Source organism: Apiospora aurea (assembly GCF_038362705.1).
Source record: "Apiospora aurea strain CBS 24483 chromosome Unknown utg000005l_segment0_segment0, whole genome shotgun sequence".
NCBI lineage: Eukaryota > Fungi > Ascomycota > Sordariomycetes > Amphisphaeriales > Apiosporaceae > Apiospora > Apiospora aurea.
The window spans coordinates 2,297,476-2,323,141 of record NW_027117392.1 but is presented as its reverse complement, the minus strand read 5'-3'; the positions used below and the strand labels follow the sequence as shown (position 1 = coordinate 2,323,141).

Sequence of the window (25,666 nt, the reverse complement as noted above, 5' to 3'; positions counted from 1 at the left end):
AGCCTTTCCAGAGAAACACCAGAAGAACTCCCTGACAGCAGAGACTATTTAGCACCCTCCTAGCAAGCAACGCGTGGTTATGTGGAAACTTCCACCCCCTTGGCCCAGTTTATTCGCCTCTTTTTTGGGGGGTACATACTGGATGTTAGTTGAGGAGCTGGTTGCTGGGTATCGCTGACCGCGAACCTCCCCCCCCCCTAACGAAATGAAATCGGTGCGTGTTTCCTGGTTGCCAACCGCCTCAGCTCGTCCCAAGGTAGATAGATGGGTAGATGGGGTGGGGTACGGCGATATCTTGGGGGGTTGTCGTCAAGTGCAAAGGAGGTGGTATGTAAAAGGACGAAAATGACGTAGGTGTCCCCGTCAAGCTCCGCCGTCTAATTTGCTGGCTTATTCGTGTGCTGGTGAGATGCCATCTCCCGTCAAGGGGGCTCCCCAGCTTTGCTCACAATCCCAGATCCCTGCCAGCCCGTGCTAAGACAGTAACTGCCCAATTCGGTTTTTTTTTCGACAAGGCGGGAAAGTAAAAAAAAACAAACAAAAAAACATAGAATGGTACACAGTGCATTCATACAGTAATTTGTCCTTCTTCTTCTTCTTCGTCTGCCCTAGTACCTAAAGTAGCTAGGTACCTACCCACCCACTGTCTGTCGGTACGTCTCCCCCAATTGATCTCCTTTGCGCACTTCGCGAATCTCGAGTTTGCGTAAGTCGGTACGTAACCCGCCCTGCTGTACTTCGCATTTGCATCAATTGACTGGAAGCATTTGATTCCTTTCAGCCCAGTTCACACAAGACTCAGGTCTGTCTGCTCGCCCACAGCATGTAGTCGATGTAGTCGATGTAGTCGATGTAGTCGATGTAGTCGATGTAGTCGATGTAGTCGATGTAGTCGATGTAGTCGATGTATGCATATATAGGTTGCATGCTACCACGCGCTGCACTGCATACCTACATGTAGATACATTGATTCATTCTACACCATCCACTGCCTCCTGACGGCTGATGGTGGCACTAAAACCCGGTTTCAGTGCGACACGACGCGATATCACTGCAAGATGGGGTTTGGGGCAAATGCCATCCTAACTGCACATGGGAATCTCCCCTCCTTTTGCCTTTTGCCAGAGTCGGAGTCAGTTGCACAGGTACTGTACTGTACTGTACTGTACTGTACTGTACTGCGCTGCCGGTATGTCTGATACCGGTACCATGCCCGTTACTTCCAGACAGACAGCAGCGAGTGCTCTCGGGGTAGGTATTGATGCACGTACTTACGGAAGTATTCTATACCTAACTCTCTCTCTACCACATACCCCTCTATTCGGTCCCCTCCTATCCATCCTATCACGACACACGGAATGCAACTACCCCCCCCCCGCTACCCCCAATAGTCCTGTCAGCGGCAACCTCACCAAGCTGACGAGGCTGACAGCTGTGTGCGGCATTCTGCAGCTACACAAGATGCCTGCCCATTATCCCTAGCAACGACCTATCATGGTAGCAGCATCCTCCCAGAGACACCCGATTTTGTATTGTTGTTATTGCTATTTGCCACTATCCTCCCTCCCCCTCTCTTGCTAGCTGGCATGGCCAAGCATCGCCAATTGACGTGCCATGCTGTACCTACCGACTCGATGGCCAACACCAACCGACTCCCAGCAGCTAGGACGAACACCTGACTGGCGATCCATGATTACAATGGACCGTTTTGTGGACAGCTGTGCATTCTGCTATCTTGTCCCCAATCAGTCGATTCTAGTCATCTGTATCTCTGTTTCCCCGAAAACGTGGGGAAAGGCCGCGTGTCGTTCATTTGGTTTTCATCTCGTTCGAGTAAGTCCTTTGCTGGGCCAAGCCCTCGGGCGCTCTATTGGCGGGGATGTTGACTTTTTTTTTCTCTCTCTTCCTCTTCCTCTTCCTTTTTTTTTCTTTTTTTTCTTTTTTTTGTCTTCGATATTCAATTATCCCTCTATGGGTTCCCCCTTTTCTCTCTGTCTCCCCCTCATCCATCCCGTACAGGACAGGACAGTACGGCACAGTACAGTACTGCAATCTCCGTCTCCAACCATCTCCCCTACTCCTCCAGTACAATCACTCCCTTCCTCTAGCCTCCAATGCGCAACGAACAAGAATTGCACCATGGCACCCCCAGACACCGTCACCCTCACCCTCACACATACACACATGTACCTCACCGCCAGTTGCTGGGCATCTGCTGTAGCCAATGGCCCGAATGAGGATACCCCGGTTGGTGCGTTAGATACCGGGACTCTGCTGTCATCTTAGCACACATCTCCTTGTCTTTTGTCATGCACGACCGCCGATCATGTCCCGGTCGGGTATCGTAGGGGACCCGTACCGAAGCTTATTGCATGCCGCCGCCTCCTCATTTTCATAAGCTGGATGCTACCGTCTCTGCTTCTGCTGGCACACCACACTCGAACGAGATGGAGGCAAGGGAAGTACCGAGCCCCAAGTAACACAAACACAGATGCCAGACACACGTACACGCGCTGGGATGGCGGTTCCACACCGACGATCTCGAGTCCTAAAGACACCACGTACCTTTTCTCACTTCCATGTACCTCTGCCTTTGTCCTCCAAAGCTCCTTCTGGAGCCAGGTAGGGACCAATGCGGTGGACATTGTATTGTGCATACGTACGGCTTAAAGCAGCCCTGCGACCTAGGGTAGGGTAGGGTGCGGGAAAAGGAGTCGCAAATCTCGCCAGAGCATGACAGTGGGAGGTACAAGAGCAGATGCGGAAATTTGCCTTGCCCGTTGCACCCAACGACCCGGCCACGCCGAAACAGCTCTGATGACGGGCTGAAGAAGCAGTTGCTTCTTGTGCCAATCCAACCCACCAGCAGTGGTGATGGATGAGGAAGCACGAGGCATGGGGAGAAATCCCGGGGTTTGATCAGCAGGCGTAGTGTTCCGCTGCGGTGGAATTAATGGGCCAAAATAATGGGCAAGAAACGCAAACAGTACCACGAGGGGGGTTCGGCAGTGTTCCCAGCACGTTGGAAACACGTTGTGGCTTTCCCTGGTCATCTTTGCCTCCTTGAGAGCAAACGGTTGAGCCGCTCGGGTCCGGTCACGCAGAGATCTTCAGGGCAGCTCGCGTGGCCCTCTGGGGTTTGGTCGGGAGAGCAACACGCTGATCAATGCGAGGCGACGGGTGAATGTAGGACACCAAGGACTCATGGGCTGGCCGTCCTTTTGTTTTCGGCCCTGAAGTAAACAAAAACCCTGCATCGCATCGTATCTTCACATGTATCCCGAATTGGGATCATCAGCTACCAGATAATCCCCCGAGGGAGCGAAGCCTTCTAGAAGGTCTAGCCGGCATGGCATGTGTTAAAGGCAGCAGAGTGCAGCTCAAGTCTCTCTGCTCTCGGCACATGCTGTTTTGCCATCCCAACTACAAGTAGTTCCTATTTGGGGCCTAGCTAAAGCAGACCTCATGGACAGCTTGCCAGCTAGTGATTAGCGGCCCTTGGCTTCGCACGAGAGAGTCGACGCAGCGTGATTTACAGGACTCGATACATTCTTTCGACGTCATATCTCTGCAGGACTGTGCTACCAATGGCGTCAGGTATGCTCCTGTGTGTGTCGTACAAGACGGGAGCCTGCCTTGCGCTCCGGTTTGACACCCAGAAGAGGAGGCGGCACCCTGAAAACACGTTTTACAAGATGGCAACGACCGTAGAAGGCTCTCGTCAACGTCACATGTAGTAGAGCGCCGTAGCCATGGGGTCGAGTCTACAGCCGGGGCAATATTGCCATGCTGTGTGGTCAAGGAGGGAGGTAAAGCAAAATAACCTCCCAGGCTCTCTAGTTTCTTTCTTCATTCTCACGGTGTGTCCGTGTGTATGTGAGGGTGGCTCCCACAAACACGCTGCAGATGATAAAGTTCCCGCTTTCGTGATAGGGTAAGACACGGGAAACAGAGAGAAGAAATAACATTCATTGTCGACACGCTGTGTCAGTCGCATTCTATCCGACTCTGGCCCCCGAGACACCGTAATCAACAGGCCGCTCGAGACTTCTCGAGAGGTGTGGTTCACGAGCCCAGCCAGGAGGATACTCAAAAAGCAGGTAGATGGAGGCCATTGTTTATGGGGACGAAACGGGTTTCATAGAAATGTCCTGGGCACATGGATCCCTTCCCAGAATCAAGTGTCTTGAACTCTGATACTCAACAACTTCCCCCTTTTGATATACGAGCCTAGCATCGCTATGTGCGTTTCCGTTTTGATGATGGACGGTCCAGACCGGGTTGCGACTTCTCAACCTAGTGCTTTGGCCTCCCTTCTAGACCGTAGTCCAGGAAAGACGACGAATAGGAAGAAACACGCGAATCAGGAAACAGTCACGAGGCGAGGGGGGGAGAGAGAAGAAAAACCGACTGGTCCCTTGCAGAGAAACACGGAGAGCGTGTGCGATGATACCAAGTCAAGGAGGCGGGGTGGTATACAACGTAAATCGCATATGCGGAAGAGAGATGCTAACTACAGCAGGACAACCGAGCCTTGCATGTTGAAGGGGATAAGGGTCTGCAGCACAACGTAGGCAGCACTGTAATGCTCGTGTGCGGTGTAATAAGGCCATGGGGTATCAAAAGATTCAAGCCATACATATTGCAATACAATTTCGCCCATGAACCGCTATAAGATCCGGGAGACTACTGCTCGTTCGTTTTGGTCTGTAACTGTACAATAATGACACGACTTTCCCATGCTAGCCCGTTGAAAACCTAGGGTCAAACAACTCCTTTGCGATTCGGATCAGGATCTCCCGTGTCTATCCTACCTCCTATCCTACCCTCCAAAAAACGTGCCTTTCCCCCTCCCCCCACACGTGAGGCCATTACCATGCACTTACACAGCCGCGCTGATATGTATAAATATGTCATTGCCCGCCCCGTAATTACAGGACAATAGCCAATTCATGCCTATCAATCCCCTCCTCGCTCAGGTTGGGATAGTAAGGAATCATGGCGTCCGCCGCCTGCACGTACGCGTCGTTGTACAGGCGCCAGTACGGCTGGCGCACTTTGCGGGCGGGGTGGAAGAGGCCGGCCCAGACGTAGTTCATGACGAGACCCGGGCCCACGGCCATGCGGATGGCCTCGATGGCCTCGACGATGCGGTCGATGACGTGCGGGCTTGTCTCGAATAGATTGGGGTAGAGCAGGTTGAGCAGATGCACCATGGCGTCCTCACAGCCGAGGCCGACCACGCCCAAGGCAATGTGCTTCACGACCGAGGCAGCCGTCTGTCGATGCACTTGATCCCGATCAATCAGGGCGTCCTCGAGCAGAGGGGTGACGGCGTAGACGTAGTCCTTGGCCATCTCACCAATGTATTCGAACAGGAAGGACAGGGATTTGAGCACACCGTTTTGGACGTTCAGCTCAGGCACTCGGTACTCGTTCATCAGGGCAGGAAGAACGGTGAAGGGCGCGCAAGTCTCGGCCACGATGCCAATGGCCACAGCCGTACACACTCGCGACTGACGCTCCTGCACCCGAAGGTTGTTGAGCAAGGTGGCCAGCACATCTTGGGGACCGATGGCCTTGGCGATGAAACCGAATGTGTTGTTGGCCGCTCGTCGAATGCCCTTCTTGTGTGCCTTCAGCATGTCCAGCAACTCGAAGCAGATACGCATCCACTCGCGAGCGTTGACACTTTCGGGGCCACGGTCGGCGATACGACCGACAAGATCAATGGTGTTTTCTTGCACCTTTTCGTGTCGGTTTCGTAGAATAGGGGTCAGGCGAGGAAGCAAGTCCTTGATGGGTGGTTGCATCTGGCTGATACCAACGACAGTGACAATGGATCGCAAGGCGCCAAGAATACTTCCCAGGACCTCGGGGTACTCCTCACCGAGGTATTCGTAGAGGACAACACCCAGTTTGCCCATCAACGCATCCTCGCCACATTGCTTCATCACCATTGCGATCCGGGAGATCAAATCGGCTGCTTGCTGACGCACGGTAGCTGACTTGTTGTTGAGTCTCCACAGGATTGTACTGACGATCTGGGGCAGGTAAGGCTTGCATCGGGTGCCTAGTGAGTTCACAACGGTGCCGAAACCGTTGAGCATGATGATATCCTCGACGCTTTGCTCCTGGAAGGAGTGTAGGATACCGTCAATCAGGCGTTCTTCTAGTCGTTCTCCAATGTCTGCGGATCCCAAGCCGGCAACAACCTTTTCGACCGTCTCAACGGTCATCTTGCGGTAAGCCTCGCTTTCATCCTTGAGGTTCACCACGATACGTTCAATAATTTCGCTCACACCGACCTTCTGGCCGATGTCGACTGTCGTCTCGACAACTTGTCTGTAGTTTCGCTTGTCAAGTGCCATACGGCGTACCCAGAAACTCTTGAAGAACTCATCCAGCACGTGCTCCTTGAGGTATCCTGCCGTGACACCTTCGGTGCCGGCGCACTGCGAGACCACCTTTAAAACAACCTTCTTCATCTCCTCATCTGGCGAGGAAAACTCCCGAAGAAGAATCTCCATAATTTGACTAGTATAGTAGTTGGCATAGTCCTCATCCATGAGAGGGATGATGTAACCGACAGCCTTGAGGAAACCAGCGAGACCCTTGCCTCGTTGTTTTCGAGCACCAGTCCAAAGGGGGTTGAGGATATCGTCGAAGCTCTCAATACCGTAGGGGTTAGATGCCTCGGCCAGAGCCGCAATTGCCAAACTGGTGACTGTCCGGACCTTGGTCTGCTCATCATTGAGGTTAGGGCCAATACAGTCAACCAGTCCTTTGAGATGGGGGAGGACAGCGCAGCCCATCAGAATGGGAATCTGCTGGACGATCTTGACACCGGTATGTCTAGCTTGCCATGACTTCTTACTCCGGCAGACAGCCCTAAGGAATGGCAGGAGAGCAGGAATACCGAGCGCCGACGCTACCACAGCGAACGCTCGTGCAGTGGTGTTCCGCACATACTCATCGACGTGATCGATATCTGGTCTCATCGTGCTGATCATGGTGGCGAGACCGGCTGCTTTACTCAGGTTGGAGATGATTTCTCGGCCCTCAACCCTAGCATAGTAATCCTGGTCAATAAGGAGGGGCTCGATGACCACAAGAATCTTGTGAACATAGGGCCGGACCATGTCATCCAGCTTGTACAAGATACGGTCGATAACCTTGACCAGCAAATGACGCTCTTGATCCTCGAGGGTTTTCTCCATGAGGAGTGGCAGGATCTGGTTGAACAGAGGTCCCGCACCGAACTGTCGCGCATTGTCGGTGAGCTGTCTAAGAGCAGTCTTGCGCATAGGAGGTGTACCGTTCTTGACTTTCAGGAGCAATCTCATAATCTTCCGTTCCTTCAACTCCTCCACACTCAGGGCGTTTTCGTCAGATCCGTCGGTCAGCTTGCCAAAGTAGGCCATGTCTTCGGGCTTGAAGAACTGCAGATCTCCAATTCCAGGGATTTCCTTGGGAATCTGGTTCTGGCCGAGTCTTCCACTCTCTGGCTCTTGCATCATAAACCCGCCGTAGTTCGAGGGCAACGGCGTGGCGGTGACTCGGTGGGTTGGGGCCCGAGTCGGGGCATATCCCGGTGGCGGCTCGAGAACTTTGTAGCCTTCAGCCTCGCCGGGAAGCAGGGCGTCGAGCTCTTCATCGCTGATGGCTGCATTGGGTCCAGCTATGTCCGTACCAAACGAAGGGGTGGCAGCGCCTGCTTGAGAGGGGTGCATGGGAGTAACCAACCCACTGTTGCCTACCGGCGTAGCAGAGGGCGCCTGATCCCACCGCGAGCGCTTCTTGGAAGTATCAGCGGCACCGGGGGCGGATAGAGCTGGGGCCTGGTCCCACCTGGATCGCTTCGTTTTGCCATCAGCAGCCTCGGGCGCAGCTTCGTCGACAGCAGTTGAAGAAACGTCCCATCTCTTCTTACGCTTGCGGGTCGTGGCGACGTCTGTTGAGCCTGCTTCGGCGTTTTCCTTGTTGCCATCTTGCAGTGTGGCTTGGTGTTCCTCACCGTTTGTTTCACCGGCTTCACGCCTCGCTTGGATGGCTTGCCTCACTCGCTCCTCCTCCCTCTCAATCTCTCTGCGTTCCATGATCTCACGGTAGCTGTCACCATCCTCAGCAGCACCGGCTTGGCGGTTTGCGGCGAAGGGATCGGCCCGGGTAGGAGTCAGGGTGCGATCGAAGCGGCGCTTTTGGTAGTCGGTCTCGCGGTCAACGATTCTGGTGCTCTTCTCCCCGCGTCCAGCAAAGGGATCGTCTTCTTCGACTCCATCGCCATGTGCAAACTCCTCGATCTGGGACTTGGTCGCGGTGTACTGGCCGACTAAGCGCCGCGAATTGTCGGCGTCGGCATCTTGCATGTCCTCATCGCCATCGGCGGGGAGGGAGGTGAGGTAGCCCGCATACTTGTCGCCGCCATCACGAGAATACAGGTCGGTATCGAAGGATTCCGTCAAGCTGGCCTTGGTGGATGTATTGTCGGATCGCTGATTGGAAGGGTCGAAGGTTCGCGAACTCTTCTTAGCTGCGGCGGCTTCGTTGCGCTCTGCCTGGAGCTTTCTAATGGTCTCGAAGTCAGCGTCCGACATTTTGTTATCAGCTTAGCCGCCGTCGGTCATGACCTTTTCCAAGTGGTAGATAGTGATGACTGAAGCTCTGATTGGCGAAAAGTATTGATGGAGATGTAGAATCGCGACGACGTTGTGCTTGCCTTAGCCTGGTCGCGATGAGATGCGTCGAGAATTTGGAAGCTCTGATCAACCCAAGGACGCTAGACACGAAAAGGCTTAGTGGATCGAGAATCATGTGGCGGGTGGCTGAACTTGAGGTGGCGCCGCGTGTCTCCCATTAAATGCATTTTATTAGGTAATCACCAATTCAACCCACCCGGCCCTGGGCTGCTGGGCTACTGGGCTAACATTGTTATCACATGTGGTCGGCTACGCGATCATGGTTCAGGTATGTATGTACTGGAAACAAGGGCTCGAAGGGCGGCATCTTTATTCCCATCACTGGTTGCTGTATTTCTGTGTGTTTAGATACCACATGTGATAACCAAGAAGTTGGTTGCCGAGCCGCAACGCAAAGCACCAGTAAAAGGCTCAGTTCCGTCTGCGAAGAAGGCTGCAATTAAATAGAGTCAACCATGGAGTAGCTTGCTTGTTTGGTGTCTAGTACTGTTCCCAACCGCTTGGGGGCTAGACAGCCACCTCGGCGGTTGAGTAGTCTGCTGTATCCTCCACCTAACCCTGGACCTTGAACGTTCGCCCACTTGCCGTCTTTTTCTCCTTTTCCTCGTTCTCCGGACGAGCTCGTCGAAGAACTATATTGGTTAGCTTCACTAGACCCTATCCTTTTGGAAAATAAGAGCATACCTTGCAGGAAGTCTGCGGTTCTCCGTCTCATACGCGAGTGGATATATGCCTGCAGTCCATTAGCACACAAAGATATGAGGCTTCCAAGCAAAAGGAGAGCAAGTCGGATGTACCTTGGAGGCTTTAATGTGGTAGTGGAAGTAGTCGCGGAATGTTTGGATGTGCGAGATGACATCGGGCATCCGCTGAGGGGTTAAGTGACGAGGGAACAAGACTGGAGCTGTTAGTGTAGTCCGTGGAAGATTGAGAGGAGGCGAGCTTACCGAATGTCACATATCCGACCTCTCCGCTGGTGCTGGTCTGCACACCTGGCACGCCCTGCAGCTCCAGGGGAGGGTCGTTCCTGAACAGCACCTGGGGCGCATTCTGGATAGCTCTCCGACGAGCGTCGACGAACTCCTGGATAAAGACCTTACCGAATATGCGATCTGTCTCCTCGCGGAAAACGGTGCTGAAGATGACAGTTACACGATCGTGGCTGGCCTTGACGTAGATAGCTTCCTCCTCGCGGTAATGGATGGCCATGACGTCTCCGCCTTCTCGGACGCCCTGAGGTGCTTCTTCGGATGTGTACTGGGAAGCGGCCTCCTTGAGCTTGTAGTATTCCTCGTAGGCATGCTCGAAGGGTGCAGCCATGGCGTTTCGCTTCATCAGGGAGATCTTCTTGATCAATTCATCTCGCTCCTCTACATGGCCAGTCAGTGCCGCACGCTCATCTTGATGGAGTTGCTGCTTTCTTACCCTTTTCTGCGGGCAGGTTCTCCAGATCTACCAGGATGGAGAAGTCATAGCCAATCTCGGGCGGAATGACATACTGGTCGTACTCGCGCTGCAGCACTTGCTCTGCACCGTATTGGACCAGCTCCTTGAAGCATCGGATGTTTATAGAAACTACAATCTTGGTCTTGGTCTCGGGGGTGGAGATGTGGAAGGTGACGCCGTCGAAGTCGGATACAGTCTGGTCGATGGATGCGGGCGGTGCTCTAGAGCCGGGTTAGGGGGGACATGCGACAGACCGATTGGACACAATGCACGGTCAGGCTTACCCAGAGAACCTCTCCGTCAAAACGGACTGGATCAGGACGTTTTGGTAGTCCAGCAGAAGCATCTTGATGGCGGGTCTGTAAGCAAGCTGCTAAGTGCTGGGAGGGGGGAGGGATGGATGGGGAGGTGGTGGTAGCGACGGCGACAGAGACGATGTCGTCGTCTTGCAGCAGCCAAGGGTAGCAGCTGGATTGGCCTGAGTGCTGGGTGCTGGGTGCTGGGTGCTGGGTACTGAGAGCTTAGTGGGGCAGAGCGCTGTTGTTTGTCTCTGTCGGGTGGGGTTCGAACTTGGTTGCTTGGCTGCTTGGGAGGGTCCGTGTGCTGCGACCGATAAGGCTTTCTTATCGCAAGATTTCTGAAAAAAGTTCCAATGCGCAAACCACTCGAGACTCGACCCTCCACTTACACGCGCAGATGGTCTAGTATTTGGAATCAGCACTGTCACCATGGTCAAATCCTATCTGTAAGTCCTGCCCATCGATCCCTTCGCCTCTGGAGCTCTCCCTGACACCAGACCTCTCCCCCACAGCAAATACGAGCATTCCAAATCCTTTGGTCTCGTCACCTCGTCCACCTCCAACGTATTATGGACGCCGACTGGTCGCTCCAACACTAGCGCCGGCCAGGCCGTCGCGGCTGCGAACGAGGAGGTCCTCACATGGGATATCAAGAAGGGCGAGCTCCTGAGCCGCTGGCGGGACGAGAACTGCTCCGCACAGGTCACGGCCATTGCGCAAAAGCAAAACCGACAAGGACTTATACGCTGTCGGCTACGACGACGGCAGCATTCGCCTATGGGACAGCAAAATCTCCACAGTCATTGTCAGCTTCAACGGCCACCGATCCGCCGTTACCAATCTTGCATTCGACAAATCGGGAGTGCGATTGGCCAGTGGTTCGAGAGATACAGATGTCATTATCTGGGATCTGGTTGCCGAAGTAGGTCAGTTCAAGCTTCGAGGGCATAAGGATCAAGTCACTGGCCTCCAGTTTGTGGAGCCGCAGTCCGAGGTCCAGGGCCAAGATGCGGACCAGGCAATGGTCCTCGACGGTTCGTCGGGAGCTACAGACGGATTCCTGATCACCATCGGGAAGGACGCCTTGATCAAGCTCTGGGATTTGTCGACACAGCACTGCATCGAAACACATATTGCCCAAACGAACGGCGAGTGCTGGGCCCTGGGTCTCTCTCCGGACTACAGTGGCTGCATCACAGCCGGCAACTCCGGCGAATTGAAGGTCTGGGCTTTGGATGCGGCCGGGTTAGCAGCTACGCAGCAGCAAGTCGACGTCTCCCAAAACATCCAGTTCCTCCATGACAGGGGCACCCTATTCCGAAATGGAAAAGACAAAGCTACGGAGATCATCTTCCACCCCCGTCGCGACTACTTCGCCGTCCACGGACCCGAGAAGGCGGTGGAGATATGGAGAATACGGTCGGAGGCGGAGATAAAGAAGAGCCTGGCCCGAAAGAAGAAGAGAAGAAGAGAGAAGTTGGCAGCAAAGACCGGTGCTCAGGACGAGGAGATGGAGATGGACGGCGAGGAAGAAGATGTCAGCAAGGCTTCGGTAACAGAGGCTTTTGCACAGCATCTTATTGTCCGACCAGGCGGCAAAGTGAGATCCGTCGACTGGGCCGACAACCACGGGCAGAAGGGGCTTCAATTACTGGTTGGCACCACCAATAACCAATTGGAGTTATTCAACATTGCGATCAAAGAAAAGAGCTCCAAAAAGGAGGATGCGACACCCGAATACACCAGGGCCCTCGCCGTCGAGATGCCGGGTCACCGCGCTGATATCCGTTCTTTAGACTTGAGTTCTGATGACAAGATGCTTGCCTCAGCCTCCAATGGCAGCCTCAAGGTGTGGAATGTCAAGACACAGTCCTGTATCAGGACCTTCGAGTGTGGCTACGCACTCTGCTGCGCGTTCCTCCCGGGAGACAAGGTCGTAGTCGTGGGAACGAAGGAGGGAAAGCTCGAACTATTTGACGTTGCGTCAGCGTCGCTGCTCGACGAAGTCTCTGCGCATGATGGCTCCGTCTGGTCACTGCAAGTGCATCCGGATGGTCGGTCGATGGTGTCGGGCAGTGCAGATAAGACGGCCAAGTTCTGGAACTTCCAGATCGTCCAAGAAGAGGTCCTCGGAACAACGCGGACGACTCCTCGCTTAAAGTTGGTCCAGTCACGCACTCTGAAAGTTTCAGACGACATTCTCAGCCTCAAGTTCTCGCCAGACGCGAAGTACCTCGCTGTGGCTCTGTTGGACAGCACGGTCAAGGTGTTCTTCACAGACTCGCTGAAGCTGTATCTTAACCTTTACGGCCACAAGCTACCCGTTTTGAACATGGACATCTCATACGACAGCAAGCTGATCGTCACTTGCTCTGCTGACAAGAACATTCGCATCTGGGGTCTCGACTTCGGAGACTGCCACAAGGCTCTTTTTGCTCACCAGGACAGTATTCTCCAAGTTGGCTTTGTCCAACACAACCAGGACGGCAACGGCCACCACTTCTTCAGTGCCAGTAAAGACCGCACCATCAAGTACTGGGATGGCGACAAGTTCGAGCAGATTCAAAGGATCGATGGTCACCATGGCGAGATCTGGGCTCTGGCGGTCAGTCACAGTGGCAACTTCATCATAAGTGCCAGTCACGATAAGAGCATCCGCGTCTGGAACGAGACGGACGAGCAGATCTTCCTGGAAGAGGAACGCGAAAAGGAAATCGAGGAGCTGTACGAAAGCACGCTCACGACATCTCTCGAACGTGACCCGGACAACGAAGACGAGAACGGCGAGGTGGCAGCCGCCGGGAAGCAGACGGTGGAAACGCTCATGGCGGGAGAGCGGATCGTTGAAGCCCTGGAGCTGGGGTTTGCCGACTTGCACGTCATCAAGGACTGGGAACAAGCCAAGGAGGCCAACCCCAATGCCGCGCCGCCGCAACGCGACCCCCTTTTCATGGCGCTGGGGGCATCAGCGCCGAGGAGCATGTCATGTCGGTGCTACAGCGCATCAAAGCATCTGCACTGCATGACGCATTACTCGTCCTTCCGTTTTCTTCGGTGGAGATGCTCTTCACCTTCCTCAATATCTTCGCCATGAGGTCGATGAACATTCCCCTGACGTGTCGGATCCTATTCTTCATGCTCAAGACCCATCACAGCCAGATAGTGTCGACGCGGCTCATGAGGGTGATGCTCGATACGATACGGGCGAACCTTAGGAGAGCGCTCAAGCGACAAAAGGATGAGATGGGATACAACATTGCTGCGCTCAAGGTTGTAGGGATGCAGCTGCAGGACCAGAGCGTCAAGAACTATGTTGATGAGACCTGGGACGATGCTGATGAGAGTCAAAAGGTGAAGAAGCGAGCCTTTGTGCACGTGTCGTAGTAGTAGTAGAAGAAGGAGAAGAAGAAAGGGAGTCGAAGGCCCGGGGAGTTGGCTTGGGTGGTTGCATTTACGAAGATAGAGATATATGTGTGTATATACCCTTTATACTTGAACATTCACAAGAAGTCTTGCCTTGCCCCTAAACAGCCAACACTAGATACATACATACATCAATCAATGTAGGTATGTACGGGACAGGAAGTACATACATACCGAGAAGGTAACCTGGCTCTGCCTGTCAGTCGGCCGCTAACCTAGAGGGCGCCAGCAACCCCGCCCCCCGCAAAACTGGGGGAACTGAAGAACCCCGGCTTTTATTAGTGACGAAAGCGCGCTCGAAGTAGCCGGCCGACAGCTGGGACAGAATTGGGACAGACTTTACCTCGGCACGACCACTCCCAGCAGACAGGAGTTGCAACTTGCAGGTCTTTTGCCCGACGGACGGATTCAGTTTCCCGCCTCCAGCCATGGGTCTGGCTGTCTCACCACCACCTGCACATCTGCATTAGCTATACTCTGGGACCGCCCTGTCGCTGGGGGCTTGTCCGTCCGTGTCCCGTCTGTTCTATGGGCCGCCCGTTCGTTCTCCAGCCACCAAATCAAATCCATCCATCCATCGCCAGAACATCTACAATGGCCGGTCGCGTGCGGCATCCCATCGACGTCGAGGCGCTCGAGAAGTACATCAGCAAGCATGTGCCTGAGATACAGGTCCCGCTGGACGCGAAGCAGGTAAGCAGCTATTCTTTTTGCTTTTGTTTTCACGACAGAACCAGAATGAAACGAAAACCAGTCCAGACCAGTCGGCTGACATTGCGCTCTTCACGCCGCCCATAGTTCGGCTTCGGCCAGTCCAACCCGACCTACCAACTCACCTCGCCCACCCGCCAGCGCTACGTCCTCCGCAAGAAGCCGCCGGGCCAGCTGCTGTCGAAGGCGGCCCACAAGGTCGAGCGCGAGCACCGGATCCTGACGGCGCTGGGGCCGACCGACGTGCCGACGCCCAAGACGTACTGCCTGTGCGAGGACGCCGGCGTCATCGGCACCCCCTTTTACATCATGGAGTTCCTCGACGGCCGCATCTTCGAGGACCCGGCCATGCCCGACGCGTCCTCGCCCGAGGAGCGCCGCGCCCTCTGGCGGAGCGCCGTCGACACCCTCGCCCGCCTGCACCGCGTCCGGCCCCGCGACGTCGGGCTCGAGTCCTACGGCAAGAGCGACGGCTTCTACAACCGCCAGCTCGCCACCTGGCGTCAGATCTGCGAGGCGCAGGCCCGCGCCGTCGACGCCGACACCAAGAAGCCCGTAGGCCCGCTCCCGCACTTCGACCAGCTGCTGGCCTACTTCGGGGCCGGCAAGGACAGCAGTCGCAGCAGCGACCACGGTCCAAGGCAGCAGGCGACAAGCCAACCCCGCGACCGCGGCACCCTGATCCACGGCGACTACAAGATCGACAACCTGGTCTTCCACCGCACCGAACCGCGCGTCATCGGCATCCTGGACTGGGAGATGAGCACCGTCGGCCACCCGCTCTCGGACCTGGCCAACATCATGCACCCCTTCTACATCGCGTCGGGCGACCGCAGCGGCAACAGCGCGATGCGCCACGCAGGCTCGAGCGAGGCCTTCCTCCCGGGCCGCACCCCTGGCCTGCCGGCGCCCGCCGAGCTCATGGAGTGGTACGCGGCAACGGTGGGCTGGGACCCGCGGCCCGAGATGAACTGGGCCGTCGCCTTCAGCGTCTTCCGCCTCTCGGCCATCTGCCAGGGTATCGCGGCGCGCGTCGCCACCCGCCAGGCCAGCAGCGAGAAGGCCCGCAACCACGCCGAGGCCATGTACCCGTTGGCCGAGTTCGCCTGGAGCTTGGTCGAGAAGGAGAAGGAAGGCGGAGGCCAAACTGGCGACCGCTCTATATCATCTAAACTGTAGTGTGTGTCGGCGGCGGGAACGTGTCCGCGCATATCAGTGATAGGAAGCATATTAGCTCATGCACTACTTGATATACTCTCCAAAAGGACGGGTATCTACATGTAGCCAGTAGTTCCCCCAATGCAGTCGCAACTCTCAAGTCATTTTGGCACGCTTGTATGGAAGAATTACCGATGTTCTAGATCTCTGATTTACCGAGTCCGATCAAGTCACGCGACACCACTTAAGGAGAAAATTGGCCGAGACGGAGAAAAGGAAGCCCCCTCAAGTATCCAATAGCTACGCTCAATCTGTATTACTACCTTATTGAGACTATCTCCTCACTGTGGTGAGGGGGGAATGAAGGCACGCGTGTATATCGGTACGATATAGCCAACTGCGCAAGACAAATAGGGGGTTTGGGTGTCAGAACGAGAAAAGATGAATGTCAACGCCTGATGCAGATAAAACCCCCATTCCCCATTGAGTGATGAACCCCTGTCCGTGTGCGAACGATAATGCATTGTGTAAAAGCCAACCCATTGATCAAATCATTCCATGTGCGCGCGAGGGTGAGGAGACTGAAACAAAATATGACGAAACTTTCACTTCAACGCCCTAAACTCCTAGCAGAAGGTGTATTGCATGGGAAATCAAATGCAGTTCGAATCAGGACCATGAAAGGCTTCGTGTGCGTGTCTGGTGCGCCACTGCGACACAACACCACAGCGCATAAAGGAGTCGAGAGAAGAGTATCGAGCCCCCCCCAACGGATGACCGCCGCCGCCGCCGTCGTCAGGAGTTTGTATGGCAGGCCATAAAGGGCATGGTAAGGAATGTGGCGTGGCCAGTCTGTTTGCCGTGAGACATGACTTGGGCACAATGCAGATGTCTATTAACGTAACGCATCGACGGGTACGGACGAGGACACAGGGCCGACCCAAGTCGTCGAACACCACCGTAGCCAATCTGTGAGTTGGAGAGGTTGCCACTCTTGCAGAAAAGGAAATATTTCTTTGTTCAAGTGCTGCCTGGACTCCAGTGCTGTCTCCAATATAACCGTTGGCTATAACTGCAGATCCCATTCTATGGCGACTGCTGAAAGGGGGCCGGCTGTCAGGGCCTTCATCCATATCAGGGGTTTGGTATCCCCATGGTGATCGCCAATCAGCGCGTAGCGGATAAGTTCCATTATTCGAGACTTCCGTAGAGCCCCGTGAGGAAGGATGACCTGCTACGTCAGCCCCGGGAAAGGCGGGTGGAGTGTTTAGTTCGAACGTAGCAGGAGTATCTAGAGGCCGAGTTCTGGGCGAAGCACTCGAGAATTGCATCGAGTGCCGTCCCAAGCTGGAATTGTATTGCCTTGCGAACTGCGGCGTGTGTTAGCTAAGAGTTCCGAGTCAAAATGTCAAGGTCCGATCATGGCTTACAGGTGGGTTCGGGCCTCCCGATGTTGCAGTGTAGGACATTGGCCTCGTCGAAGGCGGCGAGCCTCTGAAACTACCGTGTCGGGCCCGGGTTCTTCGGCGGCTGTCGTTAAAATCCGCCGATGGCGAACGGCGCCCCGGCGAAGTTTGCCATGTCGAACGAAAGCTCGACACGTCAGATCGGCGGAAGTTGGAAGATTGCTCATACATCTCAGCGAAGCTAAAAAGGTATCTATTAGTATCAGTCGCTCGGGCGTGGCGGTTGTCGGGATACTTACTTAAGGCCAGCAACCCGACCAGGATCCCCAGCGCGATTCTGGGAGCCGGGCTCACCCCGGGCTTGTCGATGCCCACCCAAAGCCTGCGGCATCCCCCCAAACCCATGTTGCTGGCGCACGATATGCATCATGGCTTGGTGTGAGCGTGGGTGGCTCGGCTGGAACTGGGGCTCGGAAGGAACCTTGTCTCTGCAGTACGGACAACTGTCGGATTCCTCGAACCACTTCTTGATGCAATGATCGCCGAAAATGTGCTTGCACTTGGGAAGTCGAAGCGGTGCCTCGAGAACACCCTCGGGGTTTTCTATGCCGAATTCGTTGTAACAAATGATGCAGGCTTGGAACTGTCAGCAACGACAACATTGAGAACTGGACACTGTAGCAACTTACTTCGTTCGTTGTCTGTCAACTCGGACACCTCGACGCTTTGTAAGGAGGCTATGGCACTCTTGGATGCCACTCGCTTACCCGACACGGTTCCCCTCAGAAGCTGCTGTGCTCGGACTCTTTCTTCCGACCCCATATATGCCTGCATGTAGCCCATGCCGTTGTTGGAGACGGCTTCCAGAAACCTAAGCGTTTGCACATCGTGCTCAGGATCCGTATCTTCGTCACTGGACGGTTCTGAACTAGACGGTTGAAACCTTGGCCTTCTTGAATGTCCTGGAGATGATTGCATTGCTGGCATATCTCCCATAGGCGGCGAGGATGGCCGCTGCGGTGGTGGCGGTTGCTGACGCCTCCTGTATCCCATAGCCACCCGTGCATCTGGAACTTCAGATTAGCGTTGGAACTATGACATTCAAATCTCCGCCTTCCGAAATTTGCCATAGCATCTTACCTTCATGCGAAAACCGGGAGGCCTCGGTATTCCCGCGGAGTTGTTCGCCAGTGTCCGGCCTTGCGCGTAGTGCAGCATCCATATCTGAGGAACTGTTGTTGCCGAATGTTTGTGTGCTGTATCCGTTAGTCAATACCCATTGGCCAAAACACCACGTTTTGTAATGAAATTCGTGCATAATCTGCGCTCACCTATGGGATGCCTGCTGAGTTTGTGTCATGAGTGAGAACGGATGCAGTGCGGGCAAGCCGGTAGTACGAGGTACATGCGAGTCGGGGTTGTTTCCTTGTGTCGAGAAGCCTTGGCTGTGATGAGCAGGTGCCGAGCCTCCAATCCTGTTCAGGCTGGGAATCGTGGGCGGGTGGTGGAATGTGGGTGGTGAGTGCATCTGGCTGAGCGGGTGAGAGTGCCCACCGTAGTTCTCATGGTTGTACAGACGAGGAGGAATATGAGAAGAGGTTCCGGTACTGGGGTTTGACGCGCCAGGCGAAGGTACAGGCGGGAGACTCGGGGCGTATAGAGGGGCCGTTCGAGCAAACGGCGGGTAGAGTGCTGGAGGCCAGCCAAGATGCGGCATTGTCTGCTGTTGGTGCGAATATTGGTGCTGCTGCGGTTGCGGCTGCTGCCACCAATTGCCACTGGAGGTGCTTCCGTGGACAGGGTCATAATGCGGCCTCCCACCCATTCGAGAAGATGCTCCTAAACCCTGGTTTGGGTGTTGCTGCTCTGATGATGTTGCGGCGGCGGCGGCGGCGGCGGCACGCATCGCCGGACACGGCGACTGGTGCTGAGGCATCGTGTCCGACAGCAGGCGAGATGGCTCCGAAGGTGAGCGGTGCATCACGAAATCCATGGCTGAGGGATCCATGGTTGCCGGCGGACGACGCTCTCGTATATGTTATCGGCGGAGTCGACCCACGTAACTGACGGCTTCGTTCGTGTAAGTGACCTTCGGTCCGTTTCTGATCCCCTCGTTGGCTTATACGCTCTTTTTATTTCCCGATCGCCCTCTTTCTGAGCTTCCTCGAGTCTTGTTGCCCGTTGACCGCGTTTGTTGCCCCAACCCGCCTGGTATTGTGCGAATAGAAGCGAAGTGCGGACGGTAGGCACTGCTCAACCTGCGACAATTTTACTCGAGGCAAAGACAGGGTTTGTCGCACCACACCACCAGGTATTGGAGCAGTCGATCACGGATTGGAGGGGGAGGGGCTCCCCGGTCGTTTGCCAAGGCAAGGCGGGCTGATCGGCGATAAGACGTTGGGTTGCAAGCAGGCAGCGTGAACACTGGACAAGACTGGACTGGACTGGACTGGTTTGAACTTGGAACGGGACCGACAGAGGGGTAATTTGTGGCCGGCGCGCCCTCGCTTGCTTCAATGTCACAATGCTGACTTGGAATGAATCACTAGGAGCGAACGTGATGCCAGCTCGGGACCATTCATGCACCGCACAAGTCCGTGTGGGGATGCAAGGTCACGAGGATGGAGAGGTCTAGGCAATACTGGGATATTGAATTCTTTCTTATTGATACCTTTGGCAGGCTGATTGTGACACAAAAAGAGTGTAGAAGTGATCATAGGCAAAAGGTGAGGGAACAACAAGATGAGATGGAGGGGGATCGACGTGGAAACCGGATCGTCCAGGCCAGGTCAAAAATCACACCAGAGTGAGCGGCGGGGACGGGGCGAGGAGTGTGATGATACGATGGACAAGAGGGACCTGGAAGGGAGAAAATGAGGGAAGAGAGAGAGAGAGAGGAGAGAGAGCGGGTGTGGAGAGAGGGCGAGAGGGCGAGTGGGCGAGAGAGCTAGTTAGGTTGATGGACGGGTAAGTAAGTAGGTAAGTAGATGGATGGATGGATGGATAGATAGATAGGTAGGTAGATAGGTCAATAGATTCGAGGTAGGAGAGGACGAGGGAAAGGATCGAGGTGCTTTGGATCAAGGATGGATGGAGGGGAGGGAACTCTCTGTGCGTCTCCTCTCCTCTCTTCTCTTTCGCTCGCTCGCACTCTCCCTTAGCCTTAGGTAAGTAGGTAGGTAGGTAAGGAAGAAGAGAAGTAAGTGACAGGCCGGGAGTGGTTGGCGAACTTTAGTCGCTCTGGATTACTATGCTAGGACAAGGACAAGAACAAGAGCAGGGACGGATAGCCAGCCAGCCTGCGACTGAGCGGAGCGAGACGGATAGACGGAGAGAGGGAGCATCAAATGGACGGAGACCAAATAGATGAGACCATAAAACACCCATTGGAAGTAACGTGTATCTTGGTCAAGCAAGTCTCAGTCGGGCGTATCTACCCGCAAATAAGATATCCAGAGCCAGAGCCAGAGCCAGAGCCACGGCCAAAGTTTGGACTGGTAGGCGGTTTTAAAAAGCAGGTCGGCCCAGCAGAGTAGGCAAGAAGAGGCAGGCAGGTTAATAAGTGAGGGGTGCGAAGAGCAGGGCCAGAGCCAGAACATGGAACGAAGGAGGAGAGTTCCCGGGCCTTGGGCTGTAGGTCTGTCTGGGTGGGCATGGGCAGAGAGCACCAGACGCATTTGTTGGTCTGGTGTAAGAATGTCCGTCCTGTCTGGTACAATACACATTACATGCCACCATGCATGCGATAAAGTAAGTACCAGACGGCTTCCAGGTAGGTCTTGTACGTACGTACGTACATCATACCAGGATGCCGAAGGGGCTCTGGACGAACAACAAGTACTTACAGTCCATCCTCAAGGGTTTCCCAACTCAGATTTCATGCCATGCCGTACCATGCCCCTGCCCTGGCCCTGCCTCGCTACTAGGTAATCAAGCAGGTAGTAGATAGGCAGTAGGCGGTAGGCAGTACGCAGTAGGCATAGGCAGTGATTGATCCTGGATCGGGGCCCAGAAAGAGAGGGGAATCTGCCCTGGGATGCTGGGCCCAGAATAAAAATGGCGGCGTTCATAACCGCCGGGAAATGGGGCACCAAACAACATACCATGGAACTTACATGTTAGGCTTTCTAGCGACTCTGGGCATAGGCATACATGTACGTAAGGCGAGGTACGGTACTTGCCTTATCAGCAGCCTGCCGTAATTGCCAGTGCCAATACGGTGGAAAATAGCATGTTGGGCTGGTGGCTAAAGCCCATGCTAAATGCGTGCGCACAATCAAACATGAATGGATTCTCAAAAAGACCATGGGCATGGGAATGCATGAGGTGCACGACGAGGGGCGGGGAGCAAGCAGCAGGCAGCAGGCAGGATCGCATCCAATGCTTGCTTTGGGGTTGGAATGCGCCCAAGAAAGTTGTTGGTCTTTTTTTCCCAACTGGTCTCCTCCCCTCGACTCCAGTGCAGTCCCAGTCTTCAGTGTCATGTCTTGAGTTTCTAGTCTCGTGCGTCGGTTTCGAGCCCAGCCCATCACCGAGCGGTAATGATGCGCAAATGAGAAGGTATGGAGGCGTTTGAAGGGACAGCACAAGCAGGAATAAATCAATCAATAAGAATATTCCCTGAATGGTCCGTCATACTCGTCTCGGGCCAATGCAACGGAAACCCATGTGACAACGAAGAAAAAAAAAAAAAAGAAGAAGTGGGAGATAAGAGGCCAAACACACTTGTGGCTGCTGGCTCTTTTGCTCCACGGAGCCCTCGTCTGGGCCTCAGGTCACAGGTGGTTTGGTTTGTTTGGTGCATGATACGATAGAAGTACGGATACTGCCAATGTCTTGTGTGCCTGGCCTAAACCACCGGCAGCCCAGCAGCCAGAGACAGATATAATTACCTACATGGCGACATGTATAACGCAGCAGCGGCAGCATCAACAGCGGCATCCGGCTTGCTTGCTTCATCGCCATGGTCAAAAGGGCTTGTCTCCCCCGTTTAGGCGCATTTGCAGGGTGCACTTTGTCATTGGCTCACCGGCGCTACCCTCACCTTTAGGTATTGCGAAAAAAAAGAAAAAAAGAAAAAAAAAAGGAAGCGGGATGGGATGCCCTTGTCAACTACCTACCTACTGGACAAGCACGAAAAAAAAGTGGCCTTTCGGTCTGGTAATCCGCATAAGCTTGCAACAGGTCGCATCGACGTCCATGACACAGCAGCCGGCCGTATTCAGTTCAGACCTAGTGGTGGCCACGCTTTTCCGCCATCTTTCTGTGACCTGGGCCGGGCTCCTTTATTCAGCCGCCCAAGGCACACGGGAATCCAGAGTGCTGAATTCCAGGGTAGGCTGCATGCAGTTGATGGGAAACGGTGGGGAGGCCAGGGTTCGAAAATGGGAAGAGTTGAGAAATGAAGCTGCGTCGTCCCGGGTTCGTCATCCTGAACCACGAAACGCTTCATCTTGATGACCCAGTCGTAGGACGGTCAGGTCGTATATGAGCCGGTCCGGTCATTTCAATTTCAGGCTCGCCCAGCTAGCTACCTAGAGGTCACTTGCCTCTCATTTCAGCATGGCTTGGCCAGGAACGAACGAGCAGGCAAGAGAAAGAAGTACATATAGCCACGCACGTAGTAGTACGTGTGTGTTCAGCTCAACGGCTCAATCTGGAAAGCCCCCAGCTCGCAGCCAATTGAGCGATTTGGCCCAACATGGGCATCGGAAACATACCGCACCACTGCACCACCGCATCACCGCACCGCACCACCTTGCCGCCACCACCAAATCCAAATAGCCAGGAGAGTAATGTGCCCCGGGCGGCGGCCACTGAGCTGGTCGCTCGCCTGTCGGCCACCACAGGATAGGCATGTAGGTAGGCAGCCCAGATTTCCCATTAGATCTGACTCATTTCTCATGCGACTTGTCGGTTTCTTTCCTTCTTTTCCTCCTCTTCGTGACAATGCTTGGCAGCCTGCCTCTCTCTGCCTCTGCCATGCTACGCTACACTACACTACGCGCCTCTGCTTCTGGACCGGACTCACCGGTTTGCATTGGCTTGACTGCTGAGACCGACCGACCAACCGACTGACTGGGTTGACTTGTAGTCCCGGGCTGGAGTTTGACTGTCCTGTGTGTTGTGTAGGGTGGGTGGCTTCCACCAGATATATTTGCAAGGGAGTCCGAGTCCAGAAGCAGGCATCGGATCAGAATCAGGTAGGCGATATGAAGCCGCGACTATTAACTCTCCACTTCCGAGTCAGAGTCAGGCCAGCAGCGAGGGAGGGAGGGACATGCGTGCGCAGGCAAGCTCTCATTCGACTTCGGGCCCTATCCGACAAGGCAGAGCGAGCCGGGGCCGCTTGAATCTTGATGCAGCCGGGCAAATGTAAAAATGATGCTTAGCTGACTGGGCCGTCCGTGGTTTCTGTGACCCCGTGGCACCTTGACGGCCTCTGCTTTGCTTTGCTTTGACGTTGCGTTACGACTACGCCTCGTAGTAGACCGTGTTTCGTTCCAGGCCGGCGAAACTGACGAAACTTGGCATCTGGGGAAAGTATTGGGGAGGGGGAGGGGGGTGTTCGTCTTTACCTCTTGTGTACAAGTTCTCAGCATCATGGGACTCGGGACTCGTTCTTTTTCCCACCCCACCAGGCAAGCTGGGTGCCAGCCAGCCAGCCAGCCAGCCTTGGGCGATACCATACCATACATAACCAATGCAAATGCAAATGCAAATGCCATCTCTCCTTTGGGCTGCTTGCCTCGTCTACTTACAACGTAATACGTACTTATCACCGTAGTATTCCAATCGCCAGAAGCTGCCAAATTGAGTCGGTGCGCGTGAGTTGATTGGAGCATGGGAAGTCGGGCCTTGTCATTCTTGGAAGGTTTCTCGACCGTGAAACACCGCCATTGGTCGGCTACTGGGCTGATCGACCCCAGGGTTGGTTAGGTTGGGCTGGGTTGGCATCCCGTAACCGTAACCGAGTAAGATGTAGGCACACACACACACACACACACACAGAGAGAGAGAGAGAGAGAAACAGAGAGAGACAGAGAGAGAGAAACCCGAACTGACAATGCCTAGGCTGTCAGTAATTACCACCTGGTCGGGGCTGCTTGATTCATGAAGGTCGCAACTTGAGGTTGAGTCGGGCGGGTGATCCAACAACTCTAAAGCAAGTAAAAGAGAGGGGGGAGAGAGAATGTGTGTGTGCGTAGGTATTTATTCAATGGAATGTCCACCTCGTTTCGTTGGATGACACAGAGTCGATCTCACTTCAGACTCTATCCTGCCTCGGAACGGTCGGCATCTACAGGTCGCCCGCCATCTTTACTCGCCTCAGCATGCAACATGCAATATGCCAACACCACATCAACAGCTGCAGCCGCGACTTTCCAAACTCATCGTGGTTCGGAATCCAATTGTCGGTGCGGGGACCGACATACTTGCCACTCTGTTAGTGGAGGTGGTAATTAGCTAACCTAAGCCTGCAAGGGCCGCCGAGAGCTACCAACACAAACGGACAGAGCGAGAGACAGCATTCCTCCCTGCCGAAGACTCATCGTTATTATTATTATTTGCGTCAGCTCGACGCTTTTTTCTGCGTCTCCCAAGCCATACCCACCCCTCCTTGCTTCCCGGGGGGCAGAAAAAGAAGAAGAAGAAGAAGGGAAAAAAAAGAAGAAAAAAAACCTTGAGAGGAAGAGGAAAAGAGCGCCCGCCGAAAACTAATAGCCAGACACATAGAAGAGACCCCTACACCGCATCCCTCGCTCTCCATCAACCCCCCGCCCTCTATCTATATTGGCCATGAATTAACGACTGACTTTGCATACCATTGATCGATCATATGCTCTAAGTCGACTACGACCCAATGATGGCTCTTCCCGCTAACTGTAGCATCTTTCATTCCATTGCGAACCCCCCCAAAATCTGCAAGCTCGCTTTGCTTGCCTGGGTTTTCGCCAACCCAGTCGCATGCCACTATCGTGTCGTTGCCCCACGGTGCAAATCCCGTCCATTCTTCGCTATCAGGGTTACCTACATACTTTATATGACGTTCGCGCTATTGGGTACTATACTGCTATGTTGGTAGCACGGTCAGTCACCGGCCTCGTCGGTGGTTCGTAAAGGGGTGATATATATATCCCTTTACTCAGACTCCCAGTCTCACATTCCAGGACGACTCAAGCGTGTTTGCAGGTACAGAAGCTCTGCCTTGTTCTTTTCAATCGTGTTAGACAACATGTTGGTATTGTCTCCGGGTGGCGTATGCCATCAAATCGTCAGCGATATATCACTTTTGCACCTTGAGTCATCTACCATCAGACCCCTTTTCCTAGAGCCCGCGGGATATTTAACAAGTGATCATCAGATTTTGTAGGGCACACAACGAGCTTAGGTTCCAGACGTATTACACAGAAAACTACCATCATGGTACCTCCCCAGGAACAACATCCTCGCTATGTGGGACCATCGCCTGGCGGATAGCACGTTTCCATAAGCATTTGCCATCAAGGGGGACACCATAGCA

General features: G+C 54.4%; 5 protein-coding genes across 5 annotated transcripts; 2 read left to right on the top strand and 3 right to left on the bottom strand.

The window, feature by feature from the left end:
* Window positions 1-4,931: 4,931 nt before the first annotated feature.
* PG986_007271 (uncharacterized protein) lies at window positions 4,932-8,597 on the bottom strand (the record flags this gene model as incomplete). The annotated part of the gene is made up of 1 exon (XM_066843493.1): window positions 4,932-8,597. One exon carries the CDS (start codon window positions 8,595-8,597, stop codon window positions 4,932-4,934), a length of 3,666 nt encoding a protein of 1,221 aa, XP_066699605.1.
* Window positions 8,598-9,251: 654 nt separating this feature from the next.
* On the bottom strand, window positions 9,252-10,491 carry PG986_007270 (uncharacterized protein; the record flags this gene model as incomplete). The annotated part of the gene is made up of 6 exons (XM_066843492.1): window positions 9,252-9,331; window positions 9,384-9,432; window positions 9,497-9,597; window positions 9,647-10,069; window positions 10,125-10,366; window positions 10,430-10,491. 6 exons carry the CDS (start codon window positions 10,489-10,491, stop codon window positions 9,252-9,254), a joined length of 957 nt encoding a protein of 318 aa, XP_066699604.1.
* A 382-nt stretch (window positions 10,492-10,873) lies between these two features.
* Window positions 10,874-13,828, top strand: PG986_007269 (DIP2-Dom34p-interacting; the record flags this gene model as incomplete). Its single annotated transcript, XM_066843491.1, has 4 exons — window positions 10,874-10,890; window positions 10,957-11,146; window positions 11,181-13,431; window positions 13,455-13,828. 4 exons carry the CDS (start codon window positions 10,874-10,876, stop codon window positions 13,826-13,828), a joined length of 2,832 nt encoding a protein of 943 aa, XP_066699603.1.
* Window positions 13,829-14,461: 633 nt separating this feature from the next.
* PG986_007268 (uncharacterized protein) lies at window positions 14,462-15,757 on the top strand (the record flags this gene model as incomplete). The annotated part of the gene is made up of 2 exons (XM_066843490.1): window positions 14,462-14,560; window positions 14,666-15,757. 2 exons carry the CDS (start codon window positions 14,462-14,464, stop codon window positions 15,755-15,757), a joined length of 1,191 nt encoding a protein of 396 aa, XP_066699602.1.
* A 632-nt stretch (window positions 15,758-16,389) lies between these two features.
* On the bottom strand, window positions 16,390-19,150 carry PG986_007267 (E3 ubiquitin-protein ligase RDUF2; the record flags this gene model as incomplete). Its single annotated transcript, XM_066843489.1, has 6 exons — window positions 16,390-17,106; window positions 17,167-17,383; window positions 17,442-17,778; window positions 17,832-18,209; window positions 18,283-18,398; window positions 18,474-19,150. 6 exons carry the CDS (start codon window positions 19,148-19,150, stop codon window positions 16,390-16,392), a joined length of 2,442 nt encoding a protein of 813 aa, XP_066699601.1.
* Window positions 19,151-25,666: the final 6,516 nt, after the last annotated feature.